The sequence below is a fragment of the Streptopelia decaocto genome, assembly GCF_964273445.1.
Source record: "Streptopelia decaocto genome assembly, chromosome: 11".
NCBI lineage: Eukaryota > Metazoa > Chordata > Aves > Columbiformes > Columbidae > Streptopelia > Streptopelia decaocto.
This window is the reverse complement of record NC_138666.1, coordinates 16,334,963-16,347,072: the sequence shown is the minus strand read 5'-3', so window position 1 is coordinate 16,347,072 and position 12,110 is coordinate 16,334,963. Positions and strand designations below refer to the sequence as shown.

General features: G+C 43.6%; 1 protein-coding gene across 6 annotated transcripts in view; it reads left to right on the top strand.

Moving 5' to 3' along the window:
- The first annotated feature begins 4,674 nt into the window (after nt 1–4,674).
- LOC309444830 (transcription initiation factor TFIID subunit 4-like) overlaps nt 4,675–12,110 on the top strand; it is a 132,656-nt gene continuing 125,220 nt past the window's right edge. For all 6 annotated transcript variants that reach the window (XR_014185163.1, XM_082062966.1, XM_082062965.1 and 3 more), the window contains exons 1-2: nt 4,675–5,827; nt 10,071–10,243. Coding sequence is in view for 5 of the 6 variants with exons in the window: in XM_082062966.1 (XP_081919092.1) it covers nt 4,681–5,827; nt 10,071–10,243 (1,320 nt within the window). In the remaining variant the exon portion in view is untranslated. The remainder of the gene's footprint in view (nt 5,828–10,070; nt 10,244–12,110) is intronic.

Genomic DNA, 12,110 nt, shown 5'->3' with positions numbered 1-12,110 from the left:
TATAGTGTGGAATTATTCCTGAAAAAAAATACTCTTTTAGTACAAATAAGCACAAACACACACACACACAAATGTGATTTTGAGATTGTACTTACACACCTTAAGTAAAATCCCAACTGAAGCTTCCTGTTGGAGACTGCCCCAGGGCCCCATTTGTATTTGCAGCCTGGAAAATGATATGCAGAAAACCTAACTTCTGGAAAAGGTACTTAATAGCTTTTATTGCAGCAACTGGACACTAATATGTTGCAAGGATTCAGCAAGCATTTTGTTCAGAATAGGGCTTTGAAAAACAATGGCAAGCCAGATTTTTCTGGAATGGCCTGCATGGTTCTAAATAGGAGCCATTCTACTAGAAACTGCATGCCTGAGTTCAACTGACTGTAAAGTCCTGGAGAACTCAATTGCCCAGGGATCTTTACTGTGATGTGCTTCTAGCATGTCCTGCACTACTTAGAGGATTATGTATCAAAGTTCTTTGGTTAATGACTAGAGGTATGTGGCCATATAGAGTCCATGGGAGGCTGCTGTTGGAAATTGGCATTTGCAACTCATCTTGAAGTAAAGCTACTGTTTAGAAAAGATACCTATGATCCCTGACAGGAGAGTCTTCCTGAAGTCTTCACTGGACAGTGGTCTGTGGCTGCTTCTCAACTGTGGCTAAATAACATGTTGGAGGAGGTGGAGAGCCTAATGACAATCTTGAGGATCAGCTACAGTCTTTATTATGTGGTGTTCCTGCTCCTGCCTCCTTACAGGAGATGTATTGGCTTCAGATATAGATGGGGCTTGGAAGAGGGAAGAAACGTTTTGGAGGAGGTTGCAGGGAAGATGGGGCCCCTGGCTGATGAAGAGAGGACACCATGAGAGGAAGGAAGGAAGGCAGGCTTGTGATACTGACATAGGAGGAGAGAGAACAACATCTGGCCAACATCTTCCTAAGTTTTCCCTCATCTGCCTCTCAAAATTGTAGTCAAAGACTCACATTTATAGAATTAGAGTTTCACAGTTGTGTGGTGGAACAGGAAATAGAAATAGATGTTTCTTTGAGCTTGGGACACAGTAGAAGAACATTTCAGGAGAGAATTCAAGCAGAAAACTACCGGAGTTTGCTTTTAGGTGTTAATGCTTGCGAAGTTTCTGAAAGAGAGAAGTTGCCCAGAATGAATAAAAGAAAAAAAGCTAGGAATAGAAAACTATCCCCTTGACAAAAAATTTGAGGGTTAAATTTGAACCTTCTTGATGTCTAATTTTCCCAATCCTCTCCATCAAGTCCTGTCTGGGTAAGCACAGGCAATATTTACAATTATGATTAACTTCAAAACAAAAGCTCCTAGATTTCTGTAACCTGTATTTAAAAAAGAAATTCCTTTGCAACTGAAATACATTAAGCTAAATTTAGACATATTTCTACAACAGTTGTTGGTTACTTTAGCCATCTTTGTGCTCTCCAATTTGTGGAATTTATAATTTCTAGTTCATACTTAAAATCAGCAGTTGAAATAATATTTTTTTTAGCATAAAGTGAGTTTCCATTATGAATGTAAGGAGTTCTGTAAATTCCTTTTAAGTTATCTCAAAATCTTATCTCAATTGGTAGGTACCATTTTACTGCTAGTTTTAAACTTAATTAGTTGTATATTTGAATGTACTGAAAATGTGTTTTTCAAGGAAACCCATGACACATACTAGAAAAATAATGCCCCTTTTAAAATGCTTTCACTTCTCTAGATGACAAAAAGATACTTGTCTGTGTGAACTGTTATTACTCCCTGCAGCTTAACATGGCGATGGTGCTGCTATTATGTAGTGAGTTATTAATGAAAAATTTAGGCTGGAAGCAGGGCACAGGGCTTAACAGTGTTGATAACTGAATAACAACTCAATAAGTTTTGTGGTGTATTTTTTTTCACAGCTGATTTTAAAGCCATGGTTGGAAGTTAACTTTCCTAATAGACATTATCTATTTCAAACAAAACATAATTCAGGAAAGATTCTACTTTAGAGATGAGATTATCACAGTGTTCTCTTAAGATTTTTTAAATTATTATTTTATACATATTTAACTCCAAAAAATGAAAGAGCAACAAATACATTCAGAGTGATGTTTTCTATGATGAAAAGCATGTAAATATTTGAATAATATTTTTATAATAAAAGAATTAATACAAACGTTCACAGAGATTCTGTACTCATTCCCTATGGGCACAAGCCCAAAGCCAGTTTCATCAGCAAGTTTATATACATTCTTATGTATGTCATCATTTCTTGGCTTGAAAGGAGTCCAATGTGAATCAGTATTCATCATGTTTTATTAAATAAAATATGCTATTACACTTCCTTATTCTGTGTGCTTATATATATAAAATGGCTCAATTAAGAAGAGGTGAGTGGGAAGAAACATGAATTCATATTTTACAGTTCATCCACCCACAAATGTACTTTAAAACTGTAATTACAAGTATGTAATTTCTTACGTCTTGAATCCTGTTGTATGTCATGACTCGCTGTTTTCTCTTTCTGGTGGGAAGATTACTTTTTATCTCCTAAAGTTACAAAACAGTAAATTTTTCCTCCCTGGGGGGTTTTATGGAGACACTCGGTTTAATGCCATAGTGGTAGAAAAATGTATCCTAAAACTTTTTTCATAGTCAGGACTAGTTGCAGAATCATATGTCTTTCCATTCTCTTGTTAAACTGTGTATGTAAATGAAGTCCAGGATCAGGGCAAGCAAGGGAAGGAAACATGGAATCTTCTCTGATAATAAAATGTGGGACTCCTAACAAATCAATATTGGATAGACTCTGATATTTTCCAACCCAAATGAATATTCTTTATTTTTGTGCAATGCCAAATTGAGTAATAGTCTGTTTTAATTAAGTTTCCAGGTAGAAACATTTGTTAAAAGTCCAAATTTAATTCAGCTCTAGCACTCTATAAAAGCAATACTCATTTGCTATGCAAGTTTTTGATGTCTAGACCTCCTGCATACACTTAATACTGTTTTTCATAAGCATTGCTGTGCTTTCACATTCATCTAGTGCACAGCCTCCCCTTTATACATCCTAACCATGTGTTTGGTCCTTCAGTACTTTTACTGGCTGCTTTATTTAAGAAATATGCACTGGTTTTATTTCAGGAGACATCTTAATTAAACTGGTGCAACCTAATTTTAATGCATTTTAAAAGTGGTTTATTTTGATTCATCATAAACCTGCTCCTAAAGGTATAAACAGACAATTAGGAAAAAAATACCTTGAATAAAAAATGTAACCTACATTGAGAGAAAACGGATGGCAACAAACCAGTTATTAGCAATTTAGTCTTGTGACTTAAGCAAGTCATACAAGGTATGACTTAACAGATTGAGTCTGCGAATAGGAGAAAAGTTGTGTGCACTGTGAGCCCTTCACTTGTTTCCACCCGTGCGTTGTGCAGTTGGGGGTGGATTATTCACAGGTGCAGCTTTTTCAGTTTTGTGGAAAACCCTGAAAATCACAACACGAAGAATGAGTCACCATTTCAGGCCACAGAGCAGCAGCTCAGATACATCCCCGTTTGCAGACATCCACGCTGCTGCAGGCCAGCACACATGATGGAACCCAAAGTGCTTTCTGCTGGCAGCTTCACAAATCCGCGGTGGTTACCACTTGTGTGCAAGAACAGAATCAATGAACTGTGGGCAATGGTGATTCACAGGAGCAAAGTTATTTATACCGAAGGTTGCATCAATGAAACTGCCCTGTCATTAGTCAAAAAAGTGATGGGTTAGAACAACTGTCTTTCTCTTAAATGGCATTTCTCAATGTATGAGGCAAGCACTCATGGGAAAACAGCATGCAGGAGTGCAATAGCAGAAGTGTTAGTAACAAAAAGAACTAGCCCAAATTTCCTGTGGGGATGCAAAAGGCACACAGTATGTCAGCAGCTGCTGTGATGACACCATGAATCTTATTTTTGGTTTACAAGTGGCAGTGTCCACATACTGCAACCATTCTTGTCCAGGTAAAACAGCAGCTTTGGACATAAATGCCTGAAGCAGACACAGCAGTGCAAATGCAAGTGCAAACACTCTGCGTGCAGCTTAGGATTTTCAACGGTGTGAACAGCACTGGAAGTCACCTCCTCTGACAGAGTTTGTGTGTGAGGCAGCTGGTGCTCCGTAACCGTGCAAAAATGGTGCTGGGTGTAACGGCCCTCGCCCGGTACGGAGGGAAGGCGAAGAGCACAACTGCAGCAGCTTCGCTACCGAAACACAACACGACCACACGGCAGCTGAGTTCCCACCGTGCAGCTCACAGCCATCTGTCCCGGGCCCGCAGGCCTCCCTGCCGGGAGCCAACGGCAGGGTCACACACCCCCTGCACCGCCGAGGCACCTGCCTGGACACGCTGTCGCCTCTCGGCTTCCCGAGGCGGCCGGGGAGCCGCCTGCCGCCCTCCACATAACCGTCCCTCGCCCAGAGCAGTCTGGCTGCCGGGCCGCTCCCGCACCTCTGGGTCTCACCAGGCCGCGGGGGACGCGAGCGGGCCGGGGCCGCCCCGACCGCCGGCAGCCGCGCTCTGCCCCGCCCCGCCCCCTGGCGGGGAGGAGGAAGCCGGCCCCTCCCAGAATGCCTCGCGCGCGCCAGAGGCCGGCGCGCCTGCGCGCTGCGCGGCCGGCTCCCAGCTCAGCGCAAGATGGCGGCGGGCGCCTCGGACCCCCTGGAAGAGATGCTGCTCTTCTCCGAGGAGGTGGACGAGAAGGCGGTCAGCGACCTGGTGGGCTCCTTGGAATCGCAGCTGGCCGGCGGCCGGGGCTCCGCCGAGGCGCCCCAGCCCAGGACCTCCGCCCCGTCCCAGCAGCAGCAGCCGCAGCAGCAGCAGCACCAGGGGAGCCTAGCGGGGGGCAGCAGCCCGGTCCGGCAGCAGCAAGGGCATCCCGCGCCCCCTCCTGCGCCCGGGGTGGAGGAGGCGGCGGGGTGCCCCGGAGCCGCGGAGAGCCGAGCCCCTGCCCAGGGGCCGCTCCCGTCCCCGTCCCCCCCGGCGGCGGCAGCGGCGGCAGCGGCGGCGGCAGGGAGGGGAGTGAGTGTAAACAGTAGTAGTGTGCAGCAATCACATGGACCGGCTCTCCTCGGCAGCGGCGGCGGCAGCCCCGCCGCCCCTGCCCCGCCGCAGCCCGCCGCCCCCCCGCCCGCCGGCGCCCCTGCCCAGCCTGTCAACAACCATGTGGCTGCCGGCGCCGCTGTCCGGGCCGCGGGGAGCCCCAGCCCCGGCGGCAGCCCGCCCGCCGCTGACAGCGCACCGCCGCAGCGCGCCGAGGCCGCGCCGGGGAACGAGACCCCCGCGGGGGGCACCGGGCCGGCGGGAGCGGCGGAGGGCGCCGCCGCCGCCACGACCGCGCCGCTCCCCGGCGAGGCGGCGCCCAACGGGGAGGGCGCCGGGGGCCGGCCAGCGGCAGCCCCGCCAGTCAGCAGCCACGGCAGAGCCGACGCCGCCACAGCACAGACCAAGCCCGCGCCCGGCCCGCTCCCCGCAGTAAACGCACTCAGTAACTCCGCCAGCCCCGCGCCCAACGCGGCCGCCCCGCCGGGACAGGGTTCGGTCGCCAACTGCGCCCCGGCGGCCCCCGGAGCCGCGCCCAAGCCGGCGGTCACCGCCGCGGGCGTCGCCAAGGCGGGCGCTGCCCTCCCCGTCGCCCCCGCCGCCCCCCAGGCCCTGTCGCCCAGGCCGGCGATGGGCGCTGCCCCCCGGATCGTGGCCCCCCAGCTGATCGTGAGGCCGCCGCAGCAGCCCGCCATCCAGCAGACCACCATCCAGCTGCCCCCCGGCTTCACCATCCCGCCCGGTAAGTGCGAACACGACGGCCACAGCCTCGCCGCCCCTTCTAACCTCTGCTTTTTGGCTGAGGGATTTTTTTTTTTCCAAAGTTGTCGTCTTGCCGCTGCTCGACGTGCTGGAGACAAAAGCAGAGCCACCTGTGAGGGCGGCTTCTGACAAACCGGCTGCCGGTAATGAGGATGTAATTGGTGCGGGACGGGCGGTTGCTAATGCAAACTAATTAGGACTGTTGGTTTTATCTTAGGGACAGAGCGGTAGTCAAGGTAAGGTATGCGCGGTGCTGTAGTGAGCAGTTGAGCGCGACATAAAAAGTTGGGCTGTTGGAATGTTTTTACATATGTTTTGAAGGACTCTGTTTTCTGCTTTACTCTTAATAGTCTTTAGAAGTTTTCCTTCAAGGGTGTCTTAGGCTGTGAGTCAGGTGGCAAAGTAGCAGGCTAATTTGTGTAATTTAAGCTGTTTCGTGTTGGTCAGTGTGAAGGTGTCATTCTTTGCTGCGTCTCTGCAGTCTTTACCTCACCAGATTTTATTTCTAACTCTGAAGCAACTGTTGTATCTTGTCTATTCTCCTTTTAGTTTCTTATCTTTAGTTACTAAAAAGTTCAGCAAGGTTGTTAACTAACCAAAACAGCCTCCCTTCATCCTAGTGACACCTCCTCTAATTGTATACTGTTTTGTCTAGTATTTTGAAGGGACTTTTTAAGGGATTTTCATGTTGAAAAAAGTTGGTAACTTTGTGCCTTCTTAATTTAGGAGCTGATATACCATTTGAACTATTTTTTTTTTCTATTAGTAGCATGATAATATGTGGAGATATTTGTGAGCTCTGAAATAACTTATTTCTTCCACCATGCTGCTTAAAATAGTTGATATTTATTAGCTAGGTGAAGCAAAAATGTGATGGTGTAGAAGCTTGCTTCTAAGGGGACTTCTAGTAGTTGTGTCTTTGGCCATAGTTTATGAAATTCCTGCTCCAAATTCTCATGCTCTGACCAGATAAGGTTCTGTGGTTTCATGAGGACCTAAGTTAAAACAGTTAAGAGATTACTAGTCAGATTGTATTAGTGCCTTTAGCCTTGATTTCCTGATATTAATCTGTTTGATAATTAATATACACATATGTTAATATGTATCATAACTTTGCATGCAGTTTCTGAAGTTTATTGTGTCAATACTTTGTTCTGCTACTTAATTTTCAAGTGGAAGAGGAAGACAGCCCTTGAAAGCAATCTGGTCCAAGGTTTAGAAAATGTTATGGAAATAATACTGTGGAAAGTTAGAATTTTATTACAAGATAGTTTGAAATCCATTAAATTTGCATAGACATGAAGATAGTATGTTCTAAGGTCAAAGGTATTCAGAAAACACTCTTTTTTTTGAGTTTTTACTCTCTAAATTAGTGAAGATTTGAAACTCCTGTGTCATAAACTTCTGTCTAAAGCAAAAAGTTTTAATCAGTTTCTGATAGTATGTTATTTTAGCATATAATACTCCTGAGTTGTGTACTTCATCTTAATATGGCTGACAGTAAGGAAAAACAAATCTCATAATTTAACTAGATGCTAATTTGTACATATTGGTCAGTAAAACAAATCTAAACTTCTCTAAAATGAATTAAAACATAACATTAATACGTGAACATTTTTGCATTTATAGCAGTAATTATGTCTGCAACCTTTATTGAAATTGTGTGGTGTGTGTTGTAATTTATTTTTCCTTTTTTTTTTTTTTTAATTTGGAATTTAGAAAATTGGAAGATAAGTGAATCAGTGTAATGCAAATAGAGCATGTATTTTTTAATGCATGCTAGGCATTGTGCTATGAGGGTTTTTATATAAGGTTCACAATTAGAGAAGTGATAGTTGTTTGGTCAGTTGTTAATGTACTAATTTTTGTGTGTCCAGATGGTTCAAAAGTGGCATATATCGGCTACAACATCTGCTTACAGAATTTTCTGCCAATATAAACCCTGAGGTTTGGTGCTTGAAGGGCTGGTGAACCTGAATTGCAATATTTTATGAGATTTATGTATTTATTTCAACTCTCTTGAAAATAACTCTCTGGGTTTTGTAAGAGGCTTTTAGATGTGATCCTTGTTACAGCTCTCTTGCCTTTTTGCCTTAAAGCTCAATTTCCACAAATATTTAGATTGTAGTGGGAGAAATTTGCCTTTTCTTCGTGTTTTCAGCAGTGGCAGGTGGCTGGGAGCACCTGAGGCTCCGTGAGTGAGGGCTTTTTACTGGTGCTGCCGTCCACTCACGTGTTCATCCCCGGTCTGGGATTTGTATTTCTGTGTCATACATGGACAGACTGACTTTCTTGGTATAAGGTACTTTTGAAATCTGTTACTTGCTTGATATAATACTGTTCAGGTTTCTTGATCCTCATGATATGTTGCAGACCATGTCCATTTGCTGAGGTGTTTTGGCTTTTTTTTCGGAGGGGGAGCTAGTATCAAGAAGTGGATGTAAGCTTTTACCGTGTTTCTTTTCCCTTGCAAAGTTAAAAGATATATGTGAAGCAATTTGCACATAGAGATAAGTTGTAGAAATAACATCTACTGACTTTATAAACAGAATAAAAGTTGACTTCCTAGATCCTTATGTTTTGGTTCTCCCGTAGTTACAGGCAAGATGTTTTTCTGTTTGTAGAGCCATCATGCCCTATGTTGTATCCTACCTAGGTTAAATTATTAAAATGTACTCTCGAACGAACTTCGAAATTCTTTTAAAATAATCTGTCTGGGGAACTGCTGCTTAATTCTGAGAGAACTAGAGGAAGCACATCACATGCTTGGCAGTGATCTTGAATAAGTGTGATGCTCCAGATGATTCAGGGACCAACTTAACTGTTGTCTCCCCTTTTCTCTCCTGCTGACTGGGGAAAACTTTGGCCAGTTACACTTAGGGTAAAACATGATGGCACTGGCTGTGTTGTGTAGAAGGTCTCTATTTGTGAAATATGTTACTAGCAAATAATCTGTAAGTATTATAATTTACTTACAGAAAGTCTTAGAAAACATTTGCGAAGTACTCTGTTGATTTGAAAACAATTCCTGTAGTGTTTTCCTAAAATATCTTGTATAATTTTGTGCTGAGAAGTAGTTGGGTTGATTCTCACAGAATGCCAGAATGTCAGGGGTTGGAAGGGACCTGGAAAGCTCATCCAGTACAATCCCCCCATGGAGCAGGAACACCCAGATGAGGTTACACAGGAAGGTGTCCAGGCGGGTTGGAATGTCTGCAGAGAAGGAGACTCCACAACCCCCCTGGGCAGCCTGGGCCAGGCTCTGCCACCCTCACTGAGAAGAAGTTTCTTCTCAAATTTAAGTGGAACCTTTTGTATTCTAGTTTGAACCCATTACCCCTTGTCCTATCATTGGTTGTCACCGAGAAGAGCCTGGCTCCATCCTCCTGACACTCACCCTTTATATATCTGTGAACATTAATGAGGTCACCCCTCAGTCTCCTCTTGTCCAGCTCCAGAGCCCCAGCTCCCTCAGCCTTTCCTCACCCGGGAGATGCTCCACTCCCTTCAGCATCTTTGTTGCCCTGCGCTGGACTCTCTCCAGCAGTTCCCTGTCCTGCTGGAACGGAGGGGCCACAACTGGACACAGTATTCCAGGTGTGGTCTCCCCAGGGCAGAGTAGATGGGCAGGAGAACCTGGGTACGACGATATTTTTTTCTTGATGTCCAAACCACTGATACGATGATGGTGGGTGTCAAATCCAAGTGTTAATGCTCAACAATTAACTAAATCTCATATATTGTATACTCAGAAATGTCTGGCCTAATGTTTGCATGTACACATCCCCTAAAGCTGTTTTTTTGGTAAAGCTCGTATGTCATTGTCCCTGGTATGTTCATACTGAATTCTGTTCTCAGCTACTGGATTGTGATTACAGTTTAGTTGTAATGGATATTTCTTTCTAATTTCATTCTGCTGACCCTGGCTGGGCTGCTGAGAGTCACTGTGTGCCTATACACTCGAGTGACCACTTTTTTCACCACTGTTATCCATAAAGTACAGCTATACCCAATTCAGTTTGGAATTCAAATGAGGTTTTGTCTGCTAGTAGGGGCTCCATTTCTTTTTTGAAAGAAAATCTCATGTTACATCAGAATTTAAAAAAAAAAAATAAAGAAAGAAAAACATACAGTGCTATACATGAATTTTATTCTGTATTTTGTAGTTAGTTCTGTGAATATTATTCTTTATTGTATAGTTATTGTTACTTTGTTCTCCTTAGGTATGGTCTTGGTGCGCACGGATGCTGGACAGCTTGTAATGGTGCCTCAGCAGGCTCTGGCGCAGGCTCAAATGCAGGCGCAAGTACAGACACAGGGACAGGGTCCTACCAGCATCTCACCCAGACTGTCAGTGCCCACAACTGGCCCCGTTTTTCGCTTATCAACAACTCAGGTATGTCTGGCTTGATTTCGCTTTAATCTTTAATGCATTGTGTTTTCCTCTCTCTTATACATTATTAGCTCATATGTTTTTGCAAATGTGCTTTCCTCCCATTTTTTGTTGGGAACACTGGAAATTCTTATTCAAATTTTTATTTTCTGAGGCCTAGGGTTTGGGGTTTTTTTTGTCTTTCCAAAAAGATCAACTTTATATGTCGGGTCTCTCAAGACCTTGTTCAGACTGTGAGATCATTGGAGGCTACAAGACTGAGTCTTAGCCAAGACTTAGTTTGGACTGTGTGCCACTGGTTCAGCAAGCACCGCTTGTTCCTCCAAATCAACAGCACTGTGATATCCCAGCGTGCCGAATAGATGCACAGGATAGATAATTTCACTAGAAATTAGATAATAAAAAGCCAAGAACATTCAATACAATGATTTGCAATAATTAACTTTTCTTATATATTTTATTTAAAAGAAAGTTTTGATTCCTTTGATTCACCTCTGGGTGTGATCTGTCTACACTTAAAGTTTCAACTGTGTTATGACTACATTACCTTTTTTATATAGATTGACAGGAGAATGTGCTTTCCTCCCCCAAAGTCTTCAGTGGAGTGTGTTTATTTCAGCTCACAACTGATGTATTTTCAAGGGTGAAGATGTATTGTTTATTTAATTACTTGGTGGGCTACACTGGTTTAGAATTTTGTAGGGAGGCTGTTTAGCTTCGGGCTGTTTGGGGCTAGAGCTGAACTATTTTGCTAAAATGTAGAGGCAAACATCTTTGGATGTTAGTTCAGGGCAGCTGTGCCATAACAAGAATAGGCAGAGTTTAAGGTAGTTTTCCCTAAGGTCTTTGTTTGCAGACCTGATAAGTAATTCTGAGTGGAAAGAGATTAAGAGGGTGTCTTTATAATTTTTTAATTGATTCTCTTTTTAGAAGAGAAGGAAGGTGGGAAAATATTGGAGACTTAAAAGTAAATTACTAACATGAGGCAATCTAAAACAGTGTAGCCAGCTAGAATACAAGTTTTAGAAATGAGTGTCGCTAGGAAGATTGTAGCTCAATGGAACTTATCTCAGGAAGTACATACATAAAAGCCTGGAAACACTTGAGGAACTTTATGCCCTCAGAGAAGAGATAAGTGCAGTATTGGATGGGATTTGTAAAAGAACTCTTCACAGAAAAAGCAGCTGTTCAGTGTTTAAATGTGTGATATCCGGAAGATGAAGATGACTTGCAGAAGCCTTCGAAGATAAATGTATTTCAGGAAAAATAAACGTAGATGTAAGCATGTGTTTATGTTGAGATTTTTCGACCATTTTTTTGACAACAACAGATCTAGACAAGTATTTCTTTGCAGTTTGCATGTCTGTCTATGGTTATTTGGGTCTTTCTTTGTAAATAGGTACAATCAGTTCTTTAGTAGTGACTACAAGGGACTGTATGGCACACATTCTAGCAATGGATCCTGAGACAAGTTCATAGCCTAAATGTAAACCAGAAATTGTGGGGTGGAACTGAACCAAGAATATGATCTCAGTCTGTTACAGTGGGTTTGTTTTAGCTGTTTCTGTTTCATACTGTTAATTTTCTTGTAACTGTAACTGCTGTGGCCAGCATACAGAATTAAAATTCAGTGTGGAAACATTCATAGCAAATTAAATATTAACAAATTGTTTGTAGTCTGAAAACGTTTGAAGAATACATTTGTATTGTACATAAAATCTTAGGAAGCATACAAAAATGTAGACCATCTGCTTGGCTGTGTGTGTGTGAGTGTGTTCAGGCTTTATTAGAAGACCGGAGTTTGGATCCCAAAGTCAATCTTAAGGTGTGTGCACAGCAAATCTTGGGAGTTGATCCTGTTGACCTCAGG